Source organism: Rhinolophus hipposideros (genome assembly GCF_964194185.1).
Source record: "Rhinolophus hipposideros genome assembly, chromosome: 5".
In the NCBI taxonomy this organism is placed as follows: domain Eukaryota; kingdom Metazoa; phylum Chordata; class Mammalia; order Chiroptera; family Rhinolophidae; genus Rhinolophus; species Rhinolophus hipposideros.
In genome coordinates this window covers 15,517,171-15,536,363 of record NC_138051.1, presented here as the reverse complement: position 1 = coordinate 15,536,363, position 19,193 = coordinate 15,517,171, and the positions used below count along the sequence as shown (strand labels likewise).

The 19,193-nt window shown below is 35.9% G+C and overlaps 2 protein-coding genes across 5 annotated transcripts in view; one reads left to right on the top strand and one right to left on the bottom strand.

The window, feature by feature from the left end:
- GEMIN2 (gem nuclear organelle associated protein 2) overlaps nt 1-4,577 on the top strand; it is a 20,674-nt gene extending 16,097 nt beyond the window's left edge. For all 3 annotated transcript variants that reach the window (XM_081049772.1, XM_081049771.1, XM_081049773.1), the window contains exons 9-10: nt 254-312; nt 3,988-4,577. In XM_081049772.1, the coding sequence (XP_080905898.1) occupies nt 254-312; nt 3,988-4,027 (99 nt within the window). In that variant the 3' untranslated portion in view covers nt 4,028-4,577. The remainder of the gene's footprint in view (nt 1-253; nt 313-3,987) is intronic.
- TRAPPC6B (trafficking protein particle complex subunit 6B) lies at nt 4,478-19,193 on the bottom strand. 2 transcript variants are annotated; one of them, XM_081049775.1, is made up of 7 exons: nt 18,761-19,193; nt 13,138-13,205; nt 12,314-12,431; nt 11,176-11,259; nt 8,958-9,051; nt 8,194-8,254; nt 4,480-6,620 (listed from the first exon to the last, which is right to left on the bottom strand). In XM_081049775.1, the coding sequence occupies exons 1-6, from the start codon at nt 18,839-18,841 to the stop codon at nt 8,223-8,225; spliced, it is 477 nt and encodes a 158-aa protein (XP_080905901.1). In that variant the 5' UTR covers nt 18,842-19,193; the 3' UTR covers nt 4,480-6,620; nt 8,194-8,222. The 2 variants fall into 2 exon arrangements, with proteins under 2 accessions (XP_080905902.1, XP_080905901.1); XM_081049776.1 differs by lacking the exon at nt 8,194-8,254 and having other exon boundaries at nt 4,478-6,620; nt 8,954-9,051; nt 18,761-19,183.

Genomic DNA, 19,193 nt, shown 5'->3' with positions numbered 1-19,193 from the left:
AGCCCTCAATTCTTACTTCTTTTTCCTTTTCAGGATATTTCTTTAATAGATAGATCTTAGATGTTTCTCAAGGGATGATTAACTCTACAGTTTTCTCCTGTTTCTTTGAGATTTCCTATTTCTGTGTGATTCTTATCATCTAATAAAAATTACGTTTTGTATCTTAAAAGGAAATTTGTTTCAAAGATAATGGGAGGAACAGACTGTTTTGACTTCTGCCACATGTGGCTTCCTTCGTTTTTTTTTTCTTTAGGACAGCAAAGATGATGAGAGGGTTCCTGCTTTGAATTTATTAATCTGCTTGGTTAGTAGGTAAGTAATCCTTGGCTTTTTGCTTTGTAATAGTATTAATAATGATGGTAGAGAGTATTGTTTCCATTTTACACTAGAGGAAATTGAGGAGTGAGGAAACAATATTATATGTATCATAGTTCCCTTAGTTTTTCTCTGTAAGTAATGCTGCAGTGAAGACCGTTCTACGTAGAGCTCCATTATTTCCTAAGAGTAAATTCCTAGAAATAAGTCACAGGGCACGTAGAGTCATAGACTGCTTAAAGATGGTGATGCATTCTGAGAAATGCATTCTTAGGTGCTACCATCATTATACGAACGTACAGTGCAGTTTTACAAACATGTGGAATAGCCTGCTGCATGCCTACGTTATATGGTGTGCTACCATCATGTATGAGGTGCATCGTTCAGTGAAACATCTTTATTTCTGCACGTGACTGTACTTTTGAAACAGATATTTGCTGCCAGTTTGCCTTCTAGAAGGCCTGTCCCGTTTTGTGTTCCCACTTGTGTCTGAGAGTGCCCATCGCCTCGTCAACACTGGGCATCTTCAGTTGATATAGTACTTCCATTCTAATATTAAAAAAATACAATCAAATTATTTTTATTTGGATTTGTTTGTTTACCAGTGAAAGTAGAACATGTTTCATTTTATTGCAATTGTATTTTTTTAACTGCCTGTGTCCCTTGTTCATTTTCAGTTGGGGCCTATTTTTATTCAGTGTGTGTTTGATTTCATTTCTTACACTGAAGTTTCACCTAGAATTTAATTGAAAATTTTTTTGTATTCTAAATTCGTGTGTCTGTGTATATACTTACACATACTCACCACATTTATTTTAGGTCTCTTCCTGGACTTAATATTTTTGTCCTATTGTTCAGTGTTATTTCAATGCTGATACAGTTTTAAAGATTTGTAATATATTTAAATATTGGGAAGGTAAGTCTGTGTCCATTTTTCCCTCCCCCACATTTTCAGTTTACACACATATTCAACATCTAGTTTTTTGATTTACAGTAATTATGCTGCTGATGATAATTAACTCTTAATGGGCACTTTGTGCCAAGCATTTTTAAGATTCAGTAACTGATGTTTCAGTAAACTAGTACCTAATGGAACTAGAGACCTAAACTTATCATCTGCCTGTTAATCCACTGATATTTTATAATATTATGCAGTTCTGAGAAAAGAAATATCCAACTGTATTGGTCATGATTATTTTTTTCCTCAAAAAGTTAGGTAAAACTGGAAAGAAGTTTAAGACTATAGGCTTCACTTAGGAAAATTTATAGATTATTGCAAGTTTGGGAAAAAAATATAGGCCATTACTCTTTGCAGCTTCAATATAAGCATCAGATATTATTATAAGTCTCTTGTGTTTTTTGTTGTTTTGTTTTGGTAGTTTTAAGGCAATAACAATTCATAACAATACCTACTCAGATGAGTGGAATCCCATTCAAACAGGATCCAATAACTACATCTTAGCCACCTTAATTATCTTACCAGTGGTAATTATTTTTTTACGCTTTTTATTGAGATTTTCAAACATACACAAATGTAGAATAAAACCCCCAGACCAATTTATCCCCCAACTTCAACAATTATTAACTCTTCACCAGACTGTTTAATTTATCCCATCATTTTTGTTATTTTAAACAAACCTCAGACATGTCACTTCTCCTTTCAGTACGTATCTGGTAAGGATTTTTTTAAAACATGAGTATAATATTAATAGCACACCTGATAAATTTAATAACTCCATAGTATCATCTGATGTCCAGTCCATGTGTTCTATTCCCTAATTGTCCCAAAAATGTCTTTTTAATTTTGAATTGTTTAAATCGGGATTCAAGTAAGGTGTATTCATTGCATTTGTTTGATGTGTCTTTTAAGTCTCCCCATCACCTCCTGGGTTTTTTTTGTTTTGTTTTGTTGCTTTTCTTTGCTTATTTGAAGAAACTGGGTCCTTTTAACTTGTAAAATCTCCCATGTTTTGGTTTTGGCAACTATATCCTCATGGTGATATTTAATGTGTTCATGTGTCACTCTATTTTCTGTAAACTGGTAGGTAGGTATAGATGCTTAATTATAGTGCTGTTTGGTTGGTTGGTTTGACAAGACTCCATGAGTTCTATTGTGTTGCTTCGGGAGGCACATAATGTCTAGTTTTCCCACATATAGTGGTGATCAGGTCGATCACTGCACTCAGGTAAAGTCCATACCTTTTACCTGTTGGTTTTGTCAGCCATTCATAATTGTTGCATAGATCCATTATTTTATTAGGATTCAAAAATGCTGGTTTTTCTATCATTCTCTATCTGTAGCTAAAATTTTTGTAAAACATAACTTCCCTTGTTTTATTTGGTTACCTTGAAATATAATTTACCCAAAAACAAAACAGGATACATGCTAGATCCTTTTCCCATTATTTACTAATTTTTGGAATAATGAATTCTGGCCTAGGAGTCCCCAAAGATGACCAATAAGGTTGTTTCTGTTTTTGGATTATCATTTTGAATTTAGGTGTTTTAACACGTGATATATTTCAGATATATTGCAGTCATTCTTTTTGAAGCTCAGATTGTTCGATCGTTGGCCAGTAGGAGCCCCTTAGGTTGACTCCTGTGCTTTTTGTTATATAATCCTAGTGGCCCTTTGTAGTATTCTTTCTTTGTGGTAGTGTGATTCCTGTGTATCTTGGACTTTCCGGATCTGGAATCAGTCTTTCCTCCTGGGAGTGCTGGTTCTTCTTTTAAAGTAGAAAACAGTATTTAGAGTCCACAAATCTGGACATTAGGGAAGCTAATTGTATTAGGTTGGTCATTGCATTTAGGCCTTATCAGTGACCAGAGCTAGGAACTATGTATTTTTAGAAAGAGAAAAATAAAATCCTGAGTTAAAATTGGTATTTCTGTCCTAATTTAAGATTACATGATTTTTCTTTAATATTTCTTTTCATCTATGCTGAAAGTTCTGGTTTCTAATAACATTAACATAATGATTGGCTTTATCCTGTAGTATGCACATAATAGTTTCAGAATAACAATACTAAGTTTCCCTAACAGTAAAAATACTGAAATCATTTTAAGAATTCTTTGCAGTTCTTTTTGTCCCTGGAAAACCCACTAGGGACATAGATCAGAACACCGTGTTTAAGGTCACCTGAAATTATTCCCGTGTGGCTTTGCCACCAACTGGATATGAGATTCATTTGGTAGAGTTTGGTTCATGATTTTATTTTTTGTTTTATAATTATGTAACATATTTACATTGTTCCAAAGTTAAAATTATAATTTGAGATGCATTTTGGAGTATTTTAGAATCCACCTGTATCCTCTCTAGCCTCTTTTCTCCCTTCCGTAGTTATCCATTTTATTATTTTTTGGTTTATCCTTCCATTGTTTCTTTTTAAAAGTATAAGCAAATATATCTGCATTCCTACACATGCTTATAAAAGGTAGCATACTAAACATATTTTTTTCACTTAATAAATCCTGGAATCCACACTATAGCAGTGTAGTCTCCTTATTCCTTTTTTGTAAAAGCTTCAGTCTTCCACTGTGTAAATGTACTGTAGTTTATTCAACCAGTCTCCTTATTGATGAATGTTTGGGTTGTTTGTGGTCTTTTCCTATTATTATAACTAGTGCTGCAATTAATATTTTTAAGCATACATTCTATTATTTCTTTACTAGATATTTTGACCAACGTGATTTAGCTGATGAGCCATCTTGACGTAGCTGATCTCTCTCAGGGATAGAAGATACTTGTGATGAAGGCAGCCGAAGTCTGAGGAAGTACAATGCCAATTCAAGTACAAATTGCATCACATCTTCAACACTATATGAGGGGTCTTCACCTTAAACTGTGCAACGCAGAAGATAGCTTGTATGGATTTGAATATCTGAAGTATCTTAGGAAAACCCCACCTAGTTTCTTTTGACAAGTTTTAAAGTTTTTCTATAACTACATGCAATGCTGTATGATGAAATTTTACAAATGTCCTTGGTGCTGTTTCATTGTTTTATATGAATACACATAAAGTTTTATTGGAAATGTTCTGGTTACTAACATTTTGTTTGACTCGAACAAAAGACAATGGAGAAAGGTTCTTAGTATTGGAATTAAAATAATCTAGATTAAATGGCAAATCTGTTCATAGCAATAAAATCAAGCAAACGTTTTAAAACCCTTTCAGCTCAATACTTTTATTTAAATGTTTTATTGCACAAAACTTTTCTTAACAAATCTTTCTTTAATAATACCCTAATAGATTGACTGCTTTAATTTTTCTGTCAAATCTTCTGTTCATTTCACTCATAATTTATATATCAGGTACAGATGTTTCCTACTTTAAGTACAGAAGATCCAAGTAGCAATGCTTCTTCAAATAGGGGTTTATTTTTCTCACAAGACGAGATGTGAAGAGGAGCTGGCTGCTGGCATTGGTTCAGTGACTCTGAGATACCAAGGTCTCTGATCTTTTGGCCTTTCCCTCATGGTAACAAGATATGGCCACTGCAGATCAAAGAAATGTGTCTGTATTCTGACAGGAAAAGGGCCGAAGGAAGCAGAGCCTTCCACATCTGATTCTTTTCTCATAAAAGCAAAACCGTCTCCACAAATCCTAAAATCTATGTTCATCTGTTTGCTACAACATATAAGATAAACACCCCTGCTCCAAGCAAGGTTGGGAAATGAAATTGTAAGCCTTTCCAGGCTTTCCAATAGAGGTTGAAAAGGAAAAGGGGATTGGGAATAACTGTGGATTAAGCAACCAATAGTTTTGCCACTAGTTATAAATGGAGCAGATACAGTTTCACATTTGAATCTTTTCATAAAAAGCTGATTTTTAAATGTCAGCTTAATAGTCCAAGTTGTTATCATAATTTACACATTCTCTCATTCTTGGATACCTAATCTGTTCTCTCTTAATCCGATACAAAAAACACTACCATAAAAGTTTCCAAGAGTGCACCTGAAACTAATAAAAAAAAAAGTTTCCAAGAGTACGGTTGCAACTCCTAACAGTCTTATCCGTTAGTACTGCATTTGAAAACTTCACTGAAGTTGTAAAAATTAGAAATTTTTGTTTCTCATCTGATAATTCTGGTATAAGTTCAGGGCTGGTGCAGCAACTCCACAATATCTTAAATGTCCTGGGCTGCATCTGGATTTCTCTTTTGTCCATTTTATTGTGTAGCTTTCATCTTTTTAATCATGATATGGCTGCTTTGTCTCATGCCTCACGTCTACTTTCCAAGAAAAAAAAGCACCACCCTTGTCTATATCAGGGGAGCAAAGCATTAAAAGAAATCCACAACTTACATATCATTTGTCCAAGTTATGACATTTTCTAATTGTAAAGAAAGCTGGAAATAATTTTTAGCTGAGCACATTGCTATTCCTATCAAAAATAGGGTTCTGGTAGAAAAGTGGGGAAGAGTGGATACTGGGTAGACAGCCAGCAGTGTCTACTACAAGAGAGTTTAGATTTCCAACCTATACCACATGACTAGCTGTATTAGAGCCTCACATTTTTTTGTTGATTTGATGCAGGCGTGGGAGGGCAGGGCTGGGGGCTGATTCACTAAAGGGTCAATTATTGTAATTTACATTTCTTACATAACTAGTATAGTTATGCACACTACTCACACAGAAAAAAATTCTGAGGACTGGATAGCATAAAAAAGAAGGTAAGTTTGCATGCACAGAAGACTAGTATAAGAAATTATTTTAATACAGTTATACCTCTATTTTCTAGCAAGCTGGAGGGTCTCTAATAGGTAACTGAGAACCCATTTTTATAATGATTCAAGATGGCATAAGGATATTTTTCAGAAACGTAGATACAAAAGACATTTTAACCACTAACATAAGAAAAATTAAGCGTGCAAGTAACCATTATAGCCGTAGTTTATCAAGGCGTTCACAATTAAGTGTCTTCTGATTTTAATGGAAAATTGAACAGAAAAATTTCCCCAACTCTTAACCCAGGTAGAGAGCCTTAAGTTTGTTGAGAAATCATGTATTTTAAATAGAGAATTTAGAAGTAGTTATTTCGAAAATACTAGCTACCAAGTGGTAATTTAATTGGGTCTGAGGAACAGTGACAAACTAAATTAGATTGCATCTGTTTTTTTTCACATAAAAGATACATTATTTCTTTCGGTCAGGATTATAGTTATTAGCTTATAACAGTACTTTATAAAAATGTATTCATTTCTACTAATTTTTTAAAATAAGATTATTTCATCTGTGTCTCTTAGAATAGACCAATTAGAAGCTAAATTATATTAAAATTGATTCCGATTATCAGTTCCACCACCTGGGGACAGACAGAAAAATGTTTTAGAAATTATAGAAAGGTTTATTTGACCTATGTCCATACCACAATTATATTTTGCTACACGTTACCAAGTCCCAACAAATTTCTAAAAAAAGGTTTCCCAAATTGCCCTAGAGTGTTGGTTTATTTGAGCTGTTAGCGTTTCTTGAAGAATGCTACTGTGATAAAATACTAAGTTAAATAAAATTGTTTAAATTTTTTCAGAATCTGTAACATCATTAATATGCATTAAAAATCTACAAAAAAAGGATAGATTTCCAAAGTGTATTTGATCGTAGTTGTCAGTTTTCAAAGAACACTTTGAAAACTTGCAGGTTCTTTCTAGTTTCTTTCTTAACTTCTAGGACCCCCCAAATTTGTGCCAATCCTAATTTATGTAGTCTGATGCCTGAGTTTAACTCCCATCTTATAGCTTTATTTTAGTGGGACTGGGAAAGAATTCACCAAATAATCCTGGCTATAGGATTCTGTTTTCCCTTAGTCACCATATGTCACTTTTGCTATGGACTGAATATTTGTGTTCCCCCGAAATGTAAATGTTCAAATCTTAACCCCCAATCCTCCTTATACTATCATAGGAAGTAATTATTAGGCCATGAGGGCAAAGCCCTCGAGTGGGGTTATAAAAGAGACCCCAGAGAGTTAGCCAGTCCCCTTAACACCAAGTGAGGATACAGTTAAAAGACATCCCTCTGGGAACTATTATAGGAACCAGACCTTCACTAGACGCTGAATCTACTCTATTCTAGAGCAGGGAAGAGTAAATAAGGGAATAAAGATACAGAAGGTTAGAAACTTCACCAGCACCTTCACACAGAGAGAGAAAAGTTGAGAGTATAACAGGAGTTAAGTATAAAATTTCCTTCCTAAAATACTAATATTCTTTGGCCCTGGAGTCACTGAATTCACATGTAAATTAATCTATATTTCATTTTTATTGCATTAATGGGAGATCTCAAGGACTGAATTCTATCAAAGTGAAATTAAGTTTTTTAAGCAATTTAGGCAGTTAGATATGACATCTTACACAATGTATATAATGAAATCTTTACATAGGCATAAAAATTCTTAATAGAAATAAATTATAAGCAATAAAATAAAAAGTAATTTAGTATGCCGTTTGCTTTTTTTAATAACTAAAATTCATATAATCAAAATTTGTTCATTTTTACATAAATGATTCTGACTGGTACATACTTTTCCTTATGCTAATTTATCAAACCCTGAGTTTTGCTTCTCCATCTGTGGTTAAATACCCATCACTCTCAGCAAATAAAAAATGTTTAAAACAAGGGTCCTACACCTTGGTGTCTATTTGAAATCAGGTTTTTTTCATTCTGAATAGTTTCAATAAAGTGTATGTTATGGTAGAATGCCTCCATCGGTTTTAACTTATTCTGTGTTCAATTGATAAAATACAACCTTATTCCTGCTTAACTGCATCTTTCATTATATAAGTTAGCAAATAGCTTATATCAACACAAATGTCCAACCATGTAATTAAATCATTGCTACATGAAGTACTTTATACATGAATAATTTAATTCTTTACACTGTTGAAGCCTTGCATTTCAGTATGTTTTACAGCTTCTGTATCATCACCTGAAATTTACCTTAAAAAAAAAAAAGAGACATGAAAAATCATTTTGATTTATAAATACAAAGAAAACAAGCCTAAACAACAGTTTTCTGCTCTATTTAGGAAGCAGTGTCACACCAAGAAACTTGCTATGTCAAACAACTTTTCGTAATATTTAATAAAGTCAATTCCATTTTTAGGAGACAATTATCTCATTGATGAATAGGTGCCTTCGTTTCTCTTTGTTATTCCTACCTTTGGGTATTTCACTGCAAATTATTGTGAATAGAAAGGAAATATTGTGAATAGAAAGGAAATACAGTGAAGCTCAAGTCAATTTTATTCTTGGTTGATAGCTCTAGTGAAAAGATCTTTCTAACGCAGTGGTAAAAGATCAGTTGGCTTTATCTAGCTTTATATAATATATTGCAGAAAACCAGAAAGTTTTTTTCAATGCTATAGGGAAATTTGCTATCTTAAAAGAATGCTACAGAAAATTTTCCTTTAAATGTTAATTATCCCTTCTCTTATAAATTTGGATTTCTTTAGCTCATTTTCTTAAATCATTGTCCATTATGAATTCAAAAATCCCCAAATATGAATATAAGTATGCTACATATTACTACATTGTTAAAATTGGTCAAAGTAAAATGAAATGATTTTAGCATTTTATTAATAAATTTCCCCAAAAACACCAGACCCGAAAAATAATAACTAAAAATGTGAATTTAACTTACAGGCAGGCATTGAAGACACTTCAGCTGTTACAATACTTTTTATCCCCAAGTTTGATAAGCCACCTCTGATTAAGCCACACGTAAATGCTAAATACTAAAAGAAACAAAAAAATGTAAAAAATATTAAAGATTTACTAAGGTAGTAAAGCTATGGATAAATATAATATTTAGTTCGTCCTTACTATAACATTTAGTTCAACCTTAACTTACTGCCGTTTAAAAAAAGGGTTGTAGTACTTTTCTAATTACTGAAAATTCTGATTGTTAGATTTTCCAGCTCCTTGGCAACTAAAACATGGACACATGACTTAATCTCTGCCAATTGTGTGCTCCAGTCCAGGACTCTGAATCTAGGGTGACAAAATCAAGCTGGAAACAGGTTATAATTAGTTTTAGAGGCAGCAAAGGTGGCTTGTGTCTAATGTCAGTGCTGCCTGAAGAATTCTAACCAGACCCTCCCTGTGGAGTGACTGGGCTGCTTTCTTGCTGCTTTAACCTCCCAGAATTCTTGCCTGTTTTCTGAGTCTTTGCATCGATTCTGAAAACTATATTCCATTCAGAGTTGGTTTCTGCTTTCTACAACCAAGAATCTTGATTTATTCAAGACGTATAGCCCACCACAACAAAAGACTATTCAGTTCAAAATATCAATAGTGCGCACACTGAGAAACCCTTTCATATATAAACAAGGAAAGGCAAAGGGACTGAACTACAGCAGAACAAACCAGGACAAGAATGGGAACTAAAAAAACAATAATCGGGCCGGCCCAGTGGCTCAGGCGGTTGGAGCTACGTGCTACTAACTCCAAAGGCTGCCGATTCGATTCCCACATGGGCCAGTGGGCTCTCAACCACAAGGTTGCCAGTTCAACTCCTCAAGTCCCGCAAGGGATGGTGGGGAGGGCTCCACCCCCTGCAACTAAGATAGAACACGGCACCTTGAGCTGAGCTGCCGCTGAGCTCCCAGATGGTTCAGTTGGTTGGAGCGCATCCTCTCAACCACAAGGTTGCCAGTTCGACTCCTGCAAGGGATGGTGGGCTGTGCCCCCTGCAACTAGAAAACGGCAACTGGACCTGGAGCTGAGCTGCGCCCTCCATAACTAAGATTGAAAGGACAACGACTTTAAGCTGAATGGCACCCTCCACAACTAAGACTGAAAGGAGAACAACTTGACTTGGAAAAAAGGCTTGGAAGTGCACACTGTTCCCCAATAAAATCTTTAAAAAAAAATAAAAAATGAAAATAAAAAAACAATAATCGAAGGAACTTTTGATTATCTATATTTTTTGTATTGTATGATAGTCAACAATACTACATATCTATGAATAAAACTATTATTTTATGATTAACATACATAAATGGGTACTGATAAGCAATTTGATCTGGAGACATGAAATTCTGAGCTGGAAGAGACCTTAGAGATTCTTTATAATATGGGTATTATTGTAATCAGTTTTATTAATGAAGAAACTAAGGTCTGGAGGGGTTAGGTAACTTACCCAATGTCATAAACCTGTAAGTTGTGGAGCTTAGCTTAAAATAGATTCAGTTAGTCCCAAGTCCATGTTCTTTCCATTATATCTACACTGCTTTTGTGTAAGGTAATTTAGGTATGAACACATTTTTACGGATAAACAGCAACTTCTGCCCCAAATATTTTAATCACTTCAAAGGAACTCTTACTTTAAAACTTGTCATCTTTCTTTAGTACATCTGTCTACTTATTGATTCCTACATAAGACTGAAAAACAAAAACTACACAAAACCCAGAAACACAGATATATTTAACACAAAACATGTATCCTTAGAAACAAATATTAACTATGTTTAAAACAATTTTTTTAATCTACTAAAGGAGATGGTAAATATAAACTCTGAGGTCAATAATTCTGAACAGGCAATACAAATTTTATAAGTTTGAGTATCTTTTCTGACATATCTATGCTATATCCAAAAATCTACCATTAATCTATTTTTCATTGTCATTTAGTTAGTATTTCTTTAATTGGTCATCATAAGCCTACTTAGCTACAGTTTAATGTTATTTTAACACGATGAACATCTGTCTCCTCTTTCGCAGAAAACTGTTTAAACAAAAAAGAACACTTGTAAAACCTATTTGAAATTCAAAATTCTGTTGTGATTGGCATTGTGCTTTTCCCTATGTTTCTACTCTTTTCATAATAAAAACCCTCAATCTTCTATTCCATTAAATACCTTAGATGCATGTTCTAAATACTGTTTTCCTGCAGACATCTGAGTAAGCAGACGAAATTTGTTGTCTTGAAGTACATAGATGCCCTGTTCCAAAAACAGAAAACCCAAAGTCAATGTAGTCTCTCAGTCCTTAAAAGTTTTCTCTTCAAAACTATTTAAGAGTGTTTTAAGTTATTAAAACTCTCCTTTCCATGTCAAATTTTCTTTAAGTGAAGAAGTTTTGCAATGTTCAAGCTGAACAACTATTCAACATTTTGTGACACTAATATTTATTGAATGCTTTTAGATACTGAAGATATAAAGATGCCTAAGACACGCTTTTAGATACTGAAGATATAAAGATGCCTAAGTCATGATCCTTAACTCACAGTCTAGAGCAGAGGAATCAGAAATACTTGTCCAGGTGAAGTTAGCAGTTATATATTATTATCATATATCTGTATACATTAGATCTAGAAAACCAATAATCAGAGTCATGTCTTCCTATTAGCATTTCAAGTACTTCCAAAGTAAGGTTGGTATTGTTCCATGAAAAAATGAATTCTATGGGTAGCTACTAGATACACTCTTTTCATTTTTTTATACTTAATCAAACGGCCAAATCCACTTTAAATATTTCCTTGGGTTTTATAAAATAAATCTATTTCAATGTATAATTTTCCATGCAATCTATTAATTTCTATATTAAGAAAATATTTTAAGAATAGAAAATATGACAGCAACTAAATAATGCAAGTTATTTAAGAGTTAAATATGCTGTATAAATTAGACTTCAGAAATTACTCTAAAGACATAAATGTGGTATATCTGTGGTTCTGCATATCATCACCACTAAGGAATAATAACCAAGGAACCAAATCCTAAAACCTTTATCATTCTGACATTTGCTACTTTTTAAAACTTAACTTATTTAATTGGAGGAAAGAAACAGCTACGGTATCATTACTAATAATTGTCCCTTTGTCTTTATTCTTTATGTCCTATTAGAGAAATAAAGTAGTGACTTATTAATAACATATAAGAGAAACATTCCAAAGTTGACTAGAAATTATTTTAAGTTTTAAATAATAAGCACTAAAATAGTACATTTATATTAAGTTAAAAGACTTAAAAGATAGGCCTTAATTTATCTAAATACCTGATGATTTGTCCTTAGATTGTCGATTTGTTTCTTGAACACTGTAGTCCAGAAATCTTTACAAATGAACTTCATGATATCTAACTCATCCTTGAACCTTGCAGTATCTTTTGTAAACCTAAAAAGATCAACTAGAAGTAATGCAGTATTTTCCCTCCAAAAAAAGTAGGAGGGGCAAATTATTAACTAATTTCCAAATGCCAGAACAGTACTGAATATTGAGAGTCATAAAGTGATCAGCATCAAGCAAAGTAAAGCCCGTCTCAATAGATTCACATTCTGTTATACAATTACGGAGCTAAATTTGGTCTAACAGTAAGCTGCAATTTTAGGTACAATTTATTCTAGCACACCAAAAAAAAGCTAAAGGATGATCATGATATTGTTATATAAAACACAAAGTTCAAATATTCAGATAGTGAGAAAGTAATACTAAAAGAATTGTTCTATAAATTGGAAGATTATTGCATGCATAAACATAAGCGACTCTAAGTCATTTCCATTCCTATGCATTAAAACAAAATTACATTTCGGTTAAAGAACCTATGGACCTTAAGTAGGAAATGCAGTAAGATTTAGATAATTGTTTCAGTACACCGAAGATTTCAGGAAGCAAAAGTCTAAAACATAAAATATATTTTTTCTGTAAATATTAAAACATAAAAGTTTGAAAATAATATCAAACCTAAAAAGAAATTACATGAACAGAGACTAGAATTTGGGAATTAAAATTAAAGCAACACGAGTTTTATGCAATCTTTTGAAATGGATCATCGTTGTTCATAACCTACCTGGAAGAAAATTTTCAAATCCATACTGCTCACCTTTCTATCAGTCCTTGTCCCACTCGAAACCCCATGTTTTCCAGCTTAGTAATACAGCGTCCATTTTCCTGTTTTAAAAAATAACAGCACTGAATACTTTTAGGATGCCAGAATACTGGTATTCAAAATTGTTTTAGAACGTTCGCTAAAAATATTAATGTAAATATTTATACTTTTTTCACTGAAACATTGTAAGAAAAAGTGAATTATAAGTCATATTTCAATTTTCTTAGTACTAATCATTTTCATTCAGGTAATACACGCCAGTCTCTTCCTAATTACTCTCTACCCACTTTTTTCTACATTTCCAACGATTCCTCTTCTCTCAGTTATAAAACTTTACACTACCTTTGCCTTTTTTCTGTCAGTCATTCCCTTTGTGCTATCACTAAGTTCTATTGTTCCTTGCTTCAAACCATCTCTTAGAGTCATCCAGATGGCTTTCTAGTTCTCAGTGCGTCTAAGTTGATGACCCTACCATCATATGCCGGGAATCATGCAATTGCTTTGCTCTTCCTTTGACAATTTCATCCAGTCTTTTTTTTTTTTTTTTTTAATTGGGGAGTATTGGGGAACAGTGTGTTTTTCCAGGACCCATCAGCTCCAAGTCAAGTTGTGGTTTTTTTTGTCAATCTAGTTGTGGAGGGCGCAGCTCACTGGCCCATGTGGGAATCGCACCGGCAACCTGGGTGTTATGAGCACTGCGGCACTGTGCTCTAACCAACTAAGCCAACCAGTCCGCCCTCATACAGTCCTAAGGCTTTAAATACCAGCCCTATGCTGAAGACTCCCAAAATCCTCTGGATGACCTAGAAATCCTGTGCAATTCAGACCCCTGCACCTCTTGAACCTCAACCTGCTACTCTCCTTCACTCACTCTGCTCCAGCTACTCTGCTCTCCTCGCTGTCCTTAAACATGCCAGACATGCTCTTATCTTACGGCTCTCGCACAGGCAGCAACTCCTCCAGATATTCACAAGACCAACTCCCTCACTCTAAGTCTTCGCTCACATGTCACCATCTCAAATGAGTCCAATTTTAACCATCTTCTTTAAAATTGCAACATCGTTCCCCTTCAGCAACTCTCTATCATAGTGATTTTCAAAGTGGGTCCCAAGACCAGCAACACTGGCATCGCACGGAAACTTGTAAAAATAGTGAATTCTGTAATTCCATTCCCATTTACTGAATCAGAAATTGTGGGTATGGGATCAGTAATGTGTTTTAAGAAGCCCCCTAAAAGTGATTCTGATGCCCTTCCCACTTCCCTGCTGAAGTTGTCTCCAAAGAATTTCTTTCACCATTTAACATACTATACACATTTTACTAATTTTAGAGTGCTATGTCCCTCCATCCCCCAGCCACTGCTAGAATACAGCTCCAGGAGGGAGGGGTTTTTATACATTCTGAAGCCTGTTTGTCTCCCACTAAGAAGTACACCATAGGCCTCATTATTTGCTGACCTTTCTTCTAAGGAACTATGTACTCTACTTACGGGGCTGTCACTACTAAATCTGTATTTCTAGGGCAGACTTTATTCGACATAGCCATGTTGCTAGAAGTCCCACAGGCCCCTCAAAGTAGGCATATTCAAAATGACATTCATTATCTTAATGTCCTCAGCCTGCTCTGCCGCTAGAATTCCCTAACTTTATTAATGGCACCACTATCCACCTAGTTATTCCAACCAGAAAACTCATTTTCTTCACCTCTTTGCTCCCAACCTCTCCACACACACTGCAGTCCAGCCCTGTGGAGCCTAACATCTCCATGCTTTCCAAAATACATCTTCTCTCTCCATCCTTATCGCTTAAGTTAGCTCTTACCATTTCTCTCCTGGTTTTCAGTCAGAGCCTTCCAACTGATCTCGTCTCAAGTTTTTCTTCCCTTGATTTGTTTTCTGTATTTCTGATATAGACTTTCTAAAAAAACAAATCATGTTATTTCTCTACTGGAACTTTCAGCGTCCCTTCCCCTTTCTTCAAAATAAAACCCAAACTCATCAGCATGGTATTATGTGCCTTTCCTTAAATAATACCTAGTTAACCAAAGTCTCTAATAGCCACATACACACAAATGCCCTTCCTTCTACCAAGCTGAAACTTCTGCAGCACCTCCAGAGTGCCATGCTTTCTTCTGCCTCCCTGCCTTTGCACATGCTGTCCCCTAAACTACACATCCTTTCAAAGCAGCTCAAGTATCACATCCTCCCAGAAACCTCTGCTGGTGCTCCTTTGGGCCCTGCGCCATCATAACACTCTGCACATACGTCTGTTATTGTATATATGACTATCCTTGATTTTTCTGTTCTTCTCCACACTCATTCCCAAATATGATCAGGTGGCATGAGTACCTGTCAGTCACGATGCTCTTTGTAAAACAATCTGCTCTTTGTAGAATCACCCAGGAACATTGTGATTAGTAGGAAATGTGCTTATATTTACAGACATTCTCAAATCCTAACTACAATCATATGAGCTTTTCAATTAATCCCGAGTAAATACCTTCTGATGTTACTACTTATTCATTCACTTCGGCATCTGTGAGTGCTCACTAGCAGGTATCATTTTTTAAGAAAAATTAAACTTGAAAATATTTTATCCATTAACTTTTCTAAAAAAATCTATTCTCCATAAATTGGCAAATACCCAATTGTTCAGTTTTTAGAAATTTAATTCCTCTTCAAGCATAGTTTGAAAATCATTTATTTGGAGGATGAGAACACCGGTTTTTCCTTTATTTCATTTCAAAACTTACGACTTTATGTCAAAAAGATATATAAAAGCCATTTCTAGACGACAGGATTATGTCTTTCACATTTTTTATTATGAAAAATTTGAAATACACTCAAAGTAGATACACTAACACAATGAACCCTCTGGATTGTAATCATCAAGACTGCCACATAACTTTTTAAAAATCACTTTTGTTTTTATGCACTTTACATTTTTCCCCCCACAATAAACAAACTGCAATAGGAAAAGAAAGTTATTTTTAGTTTAAATGATTCAAAACTTACGGATTTCCTTTTGCTTATATGACTAGCACACCTGTTAAAGTTATCAGTCATGATTACAACAGCTCTGTTTTGTTTAATTTTGGGTTAATCCATTCAGAAAAAGGATTTTAAAAAAAAGGATGATATTCCTGGGCAAGAGTTGGAAAAGGGGAAGAAAGTCAAGAAAATTGGGGTGGCCGCATGGCTCAGTTGGTTAGAGCACAAGCTCTTGGCAATGGGGATGACAGTTCGATTCCCACATGGGCCAGAGAGGTGCGCCCTCCATAGTTAGGTTGAAGGACAACTTGGAGCTGATGAGTCCTGGAGAAACACACTGTTCTCCAATATTCCCCAATAATTTTTTTAAAAAAAGAAAGTAAAAGAAATGAGGAGAACTGATTGCACACATTGGGGGTTGGAGGAAAAGGGATTTTATGATAAAGAGTAAAAGGGGTGTGTTGCAAACTACTCTTTGGGGAAAAGGAAGGCTAGCTCTGCACAAACAGCAAATGTCTGCTACTCAGCACAGATGCTACACGTTAATAATTACTGGTTTTGATGATGATTAAAGTTAAAATTTTGTAACTTGAAAAAAAAAACAAACCTCAATTACAGATGGGTTTGAATATGACTAGAATTTGCTTCATTTCCAGTACTCTTCCTAACGTTTTCCTAATGATATCTCCAAATGCATCATGCCTACATGCCATAGACTGAACGTTTGTGTCCCCCCAAAATTCATACACTGAAATCCTAATCCCCAATGTGATGGTATTAGGAGGTGGGGCCCTTGGGAGGTGATTTTATCATGAGGATGGAGCCCTCAAGAATAAGATTAGTACCCTTCAAAAAGAGACCCCAGAGAGCTAGCTAGCCCCCTTCTAACATGTGAGGACACAGCCAAAAGACATCCATCTATGAACCAAGAGCAGGCCTTCACCAGACACCTTGATCATGGACTTCCCAGTCTTCAGAACTGTAAGAAATAAATGTCTGTAGTTTATAAGCCATTGGGTCTATGGTATTTTGTTACAGCAGCCAGAGTGGACTAAGACAATATCCTTGTAGATTACAAACTGGCAGTACCTTTTCCTGGATGTCCTACAAATATCTCAAAATTTCAGCCTATCCAAAAATAATTCATTATCCTCATCTGTTTCTTCTCCTTTATTCCTTCCACCCAACCAAGCTACTCAAGCTAAAAACCTGGAGATAATTCTCAACTCTCACTTCTATTCCTAACCGCGTCCTAGAGAATCTATCGCCTACCTCTCAAACCTGTTTCCTCCTCTTTTTCTCTCTATCCCTGCTTAATTCAGAATTTCATCACTCCTTGCCTCCAGTTCAACACAACAGATCTTCCCACTACAAGAATCTTCCCTCTCCAACCCAGCCTCTCTTTCTAAAATGCAAATGAGCCATGGCATTCCCCTTCTTAAAAATCCTTAAAACCTTCCACTGAGAAGGTCCAAATCATACAAGGCTCATTCTGGCTACAGCTCTCTAAACTTCTCACTCTTCACCCATTGAATCTAGTCGCAGTGAAATGCTTAAGCATATTTAAATACATCACACTTTTTCATACCTCTATGTCTTTACTTTTGCCAAGGATGCTTTTCCTACCCCCACGTTCCACCCCTCTTTATCAACAGCATTATAGAAAGGATTTCTGACTTGAACATGACTTTAGAATATCTCACTTATAAAATTTGTTACAACTCCATGATTCTATACCGAATTACCACCCAATACCTTAATTATTCATTGAGCCCCTATTTCTCAAGGACTGCGAGGCAGGGGTTTTATTTTATTCATCTAGCAGAGTATCAGGCCCACAACACACGCTAAATAATGAGTGAATGAAGACTCCCACATATTTGAAGTAACCTCTAAGAGAATGGGGTCATTGTTTTTCCTTCCTTCCTTCCTTCCTTCCTTCCTTCCTTCCTTCCTTCCTGCCTATCTAATCTATCTATCTATCTATCTATCAATCATCTATCTACCTATCTATCATCTATCTATCCATCCACCCATCCATCCATCCATCCATCCATCCCCAGCACCTAGCACTAGCTCTGACATATATAACGGGCATTAAATAAAAAAAATTTACATTAATTGATTTGTTTCCTAAGTACAGTAATGCCTGAGAACTTTGCTTTGACCTCAAATGTCATTAGGCTTCTGTCTTCAAGTTTTGTGGAGTGGTATTGAGGGTTAGGGCTAAGGAGGGAGGGACAAGACTCTTAGGACGGGTCTGTGCAGAGGACGGCTCAGAAGCGCTGGAAGTGGCAGAGCTAAGTAGGGGGTCCAAAATAAAGATGTACAGTTAACCCTGCCTTTAATCATGGTAGAGACAACACTAAAAGTAAGAAAACTTGCGGCCTGCAGGATAAAAGTACGGGAATGGACAAAAAAATACCAAATGGCAGAAGATGCGAGTGAGAAGAGGATAAAAGACAGAGGACAGCCGACAGGTTCGAGGCCTTAGGATACCTGCAGGTAGAACAGCTTGTCTACACCACGGGAGGCGTGGGGTGGCGATGGGACAGGGATCGAAGCAAAGAACTGAGGGGAAACAGTGTCATCGCAAAAGGACCTCAAGGGTGTGTTGGCAGCACTCACCACCTCCCCTTGCTCCGCGGACTTGTACACGCCAGACACCATCTCGTTATGGAGAAGCAAAAACAACGCCTCGTCCGCCATTTCCTGCTTATTCTTCCAAGCTCTGGTTTTCGGCTCCCGTTTGGGCCAGGCTCGGGGGTTCCGGCCCGCGCGTGAGCGATTCGGGCTGCACCGCCGCCGCCTCAGTCCGCAGCCCGTCCCTCGTTGCTAGGAGACCGAAGAATTCCCTCCGCTTCCGGAAGGCTGGTACTGGACTGAGCCCAGGCCTGAGCCCAGTACCAGGGCGAGCCCACCCCACCCCAGGGCCACCAAGCCCTCGGGACGTACGAGATAGTGCAACACTTGCGGGAACCAAACCGAACCCACGAAGACGCTATGTGGCCACAGGGCTGCCGGCGAAACCAACAACTTCCGGTTCCCTCTACCCCGGCAT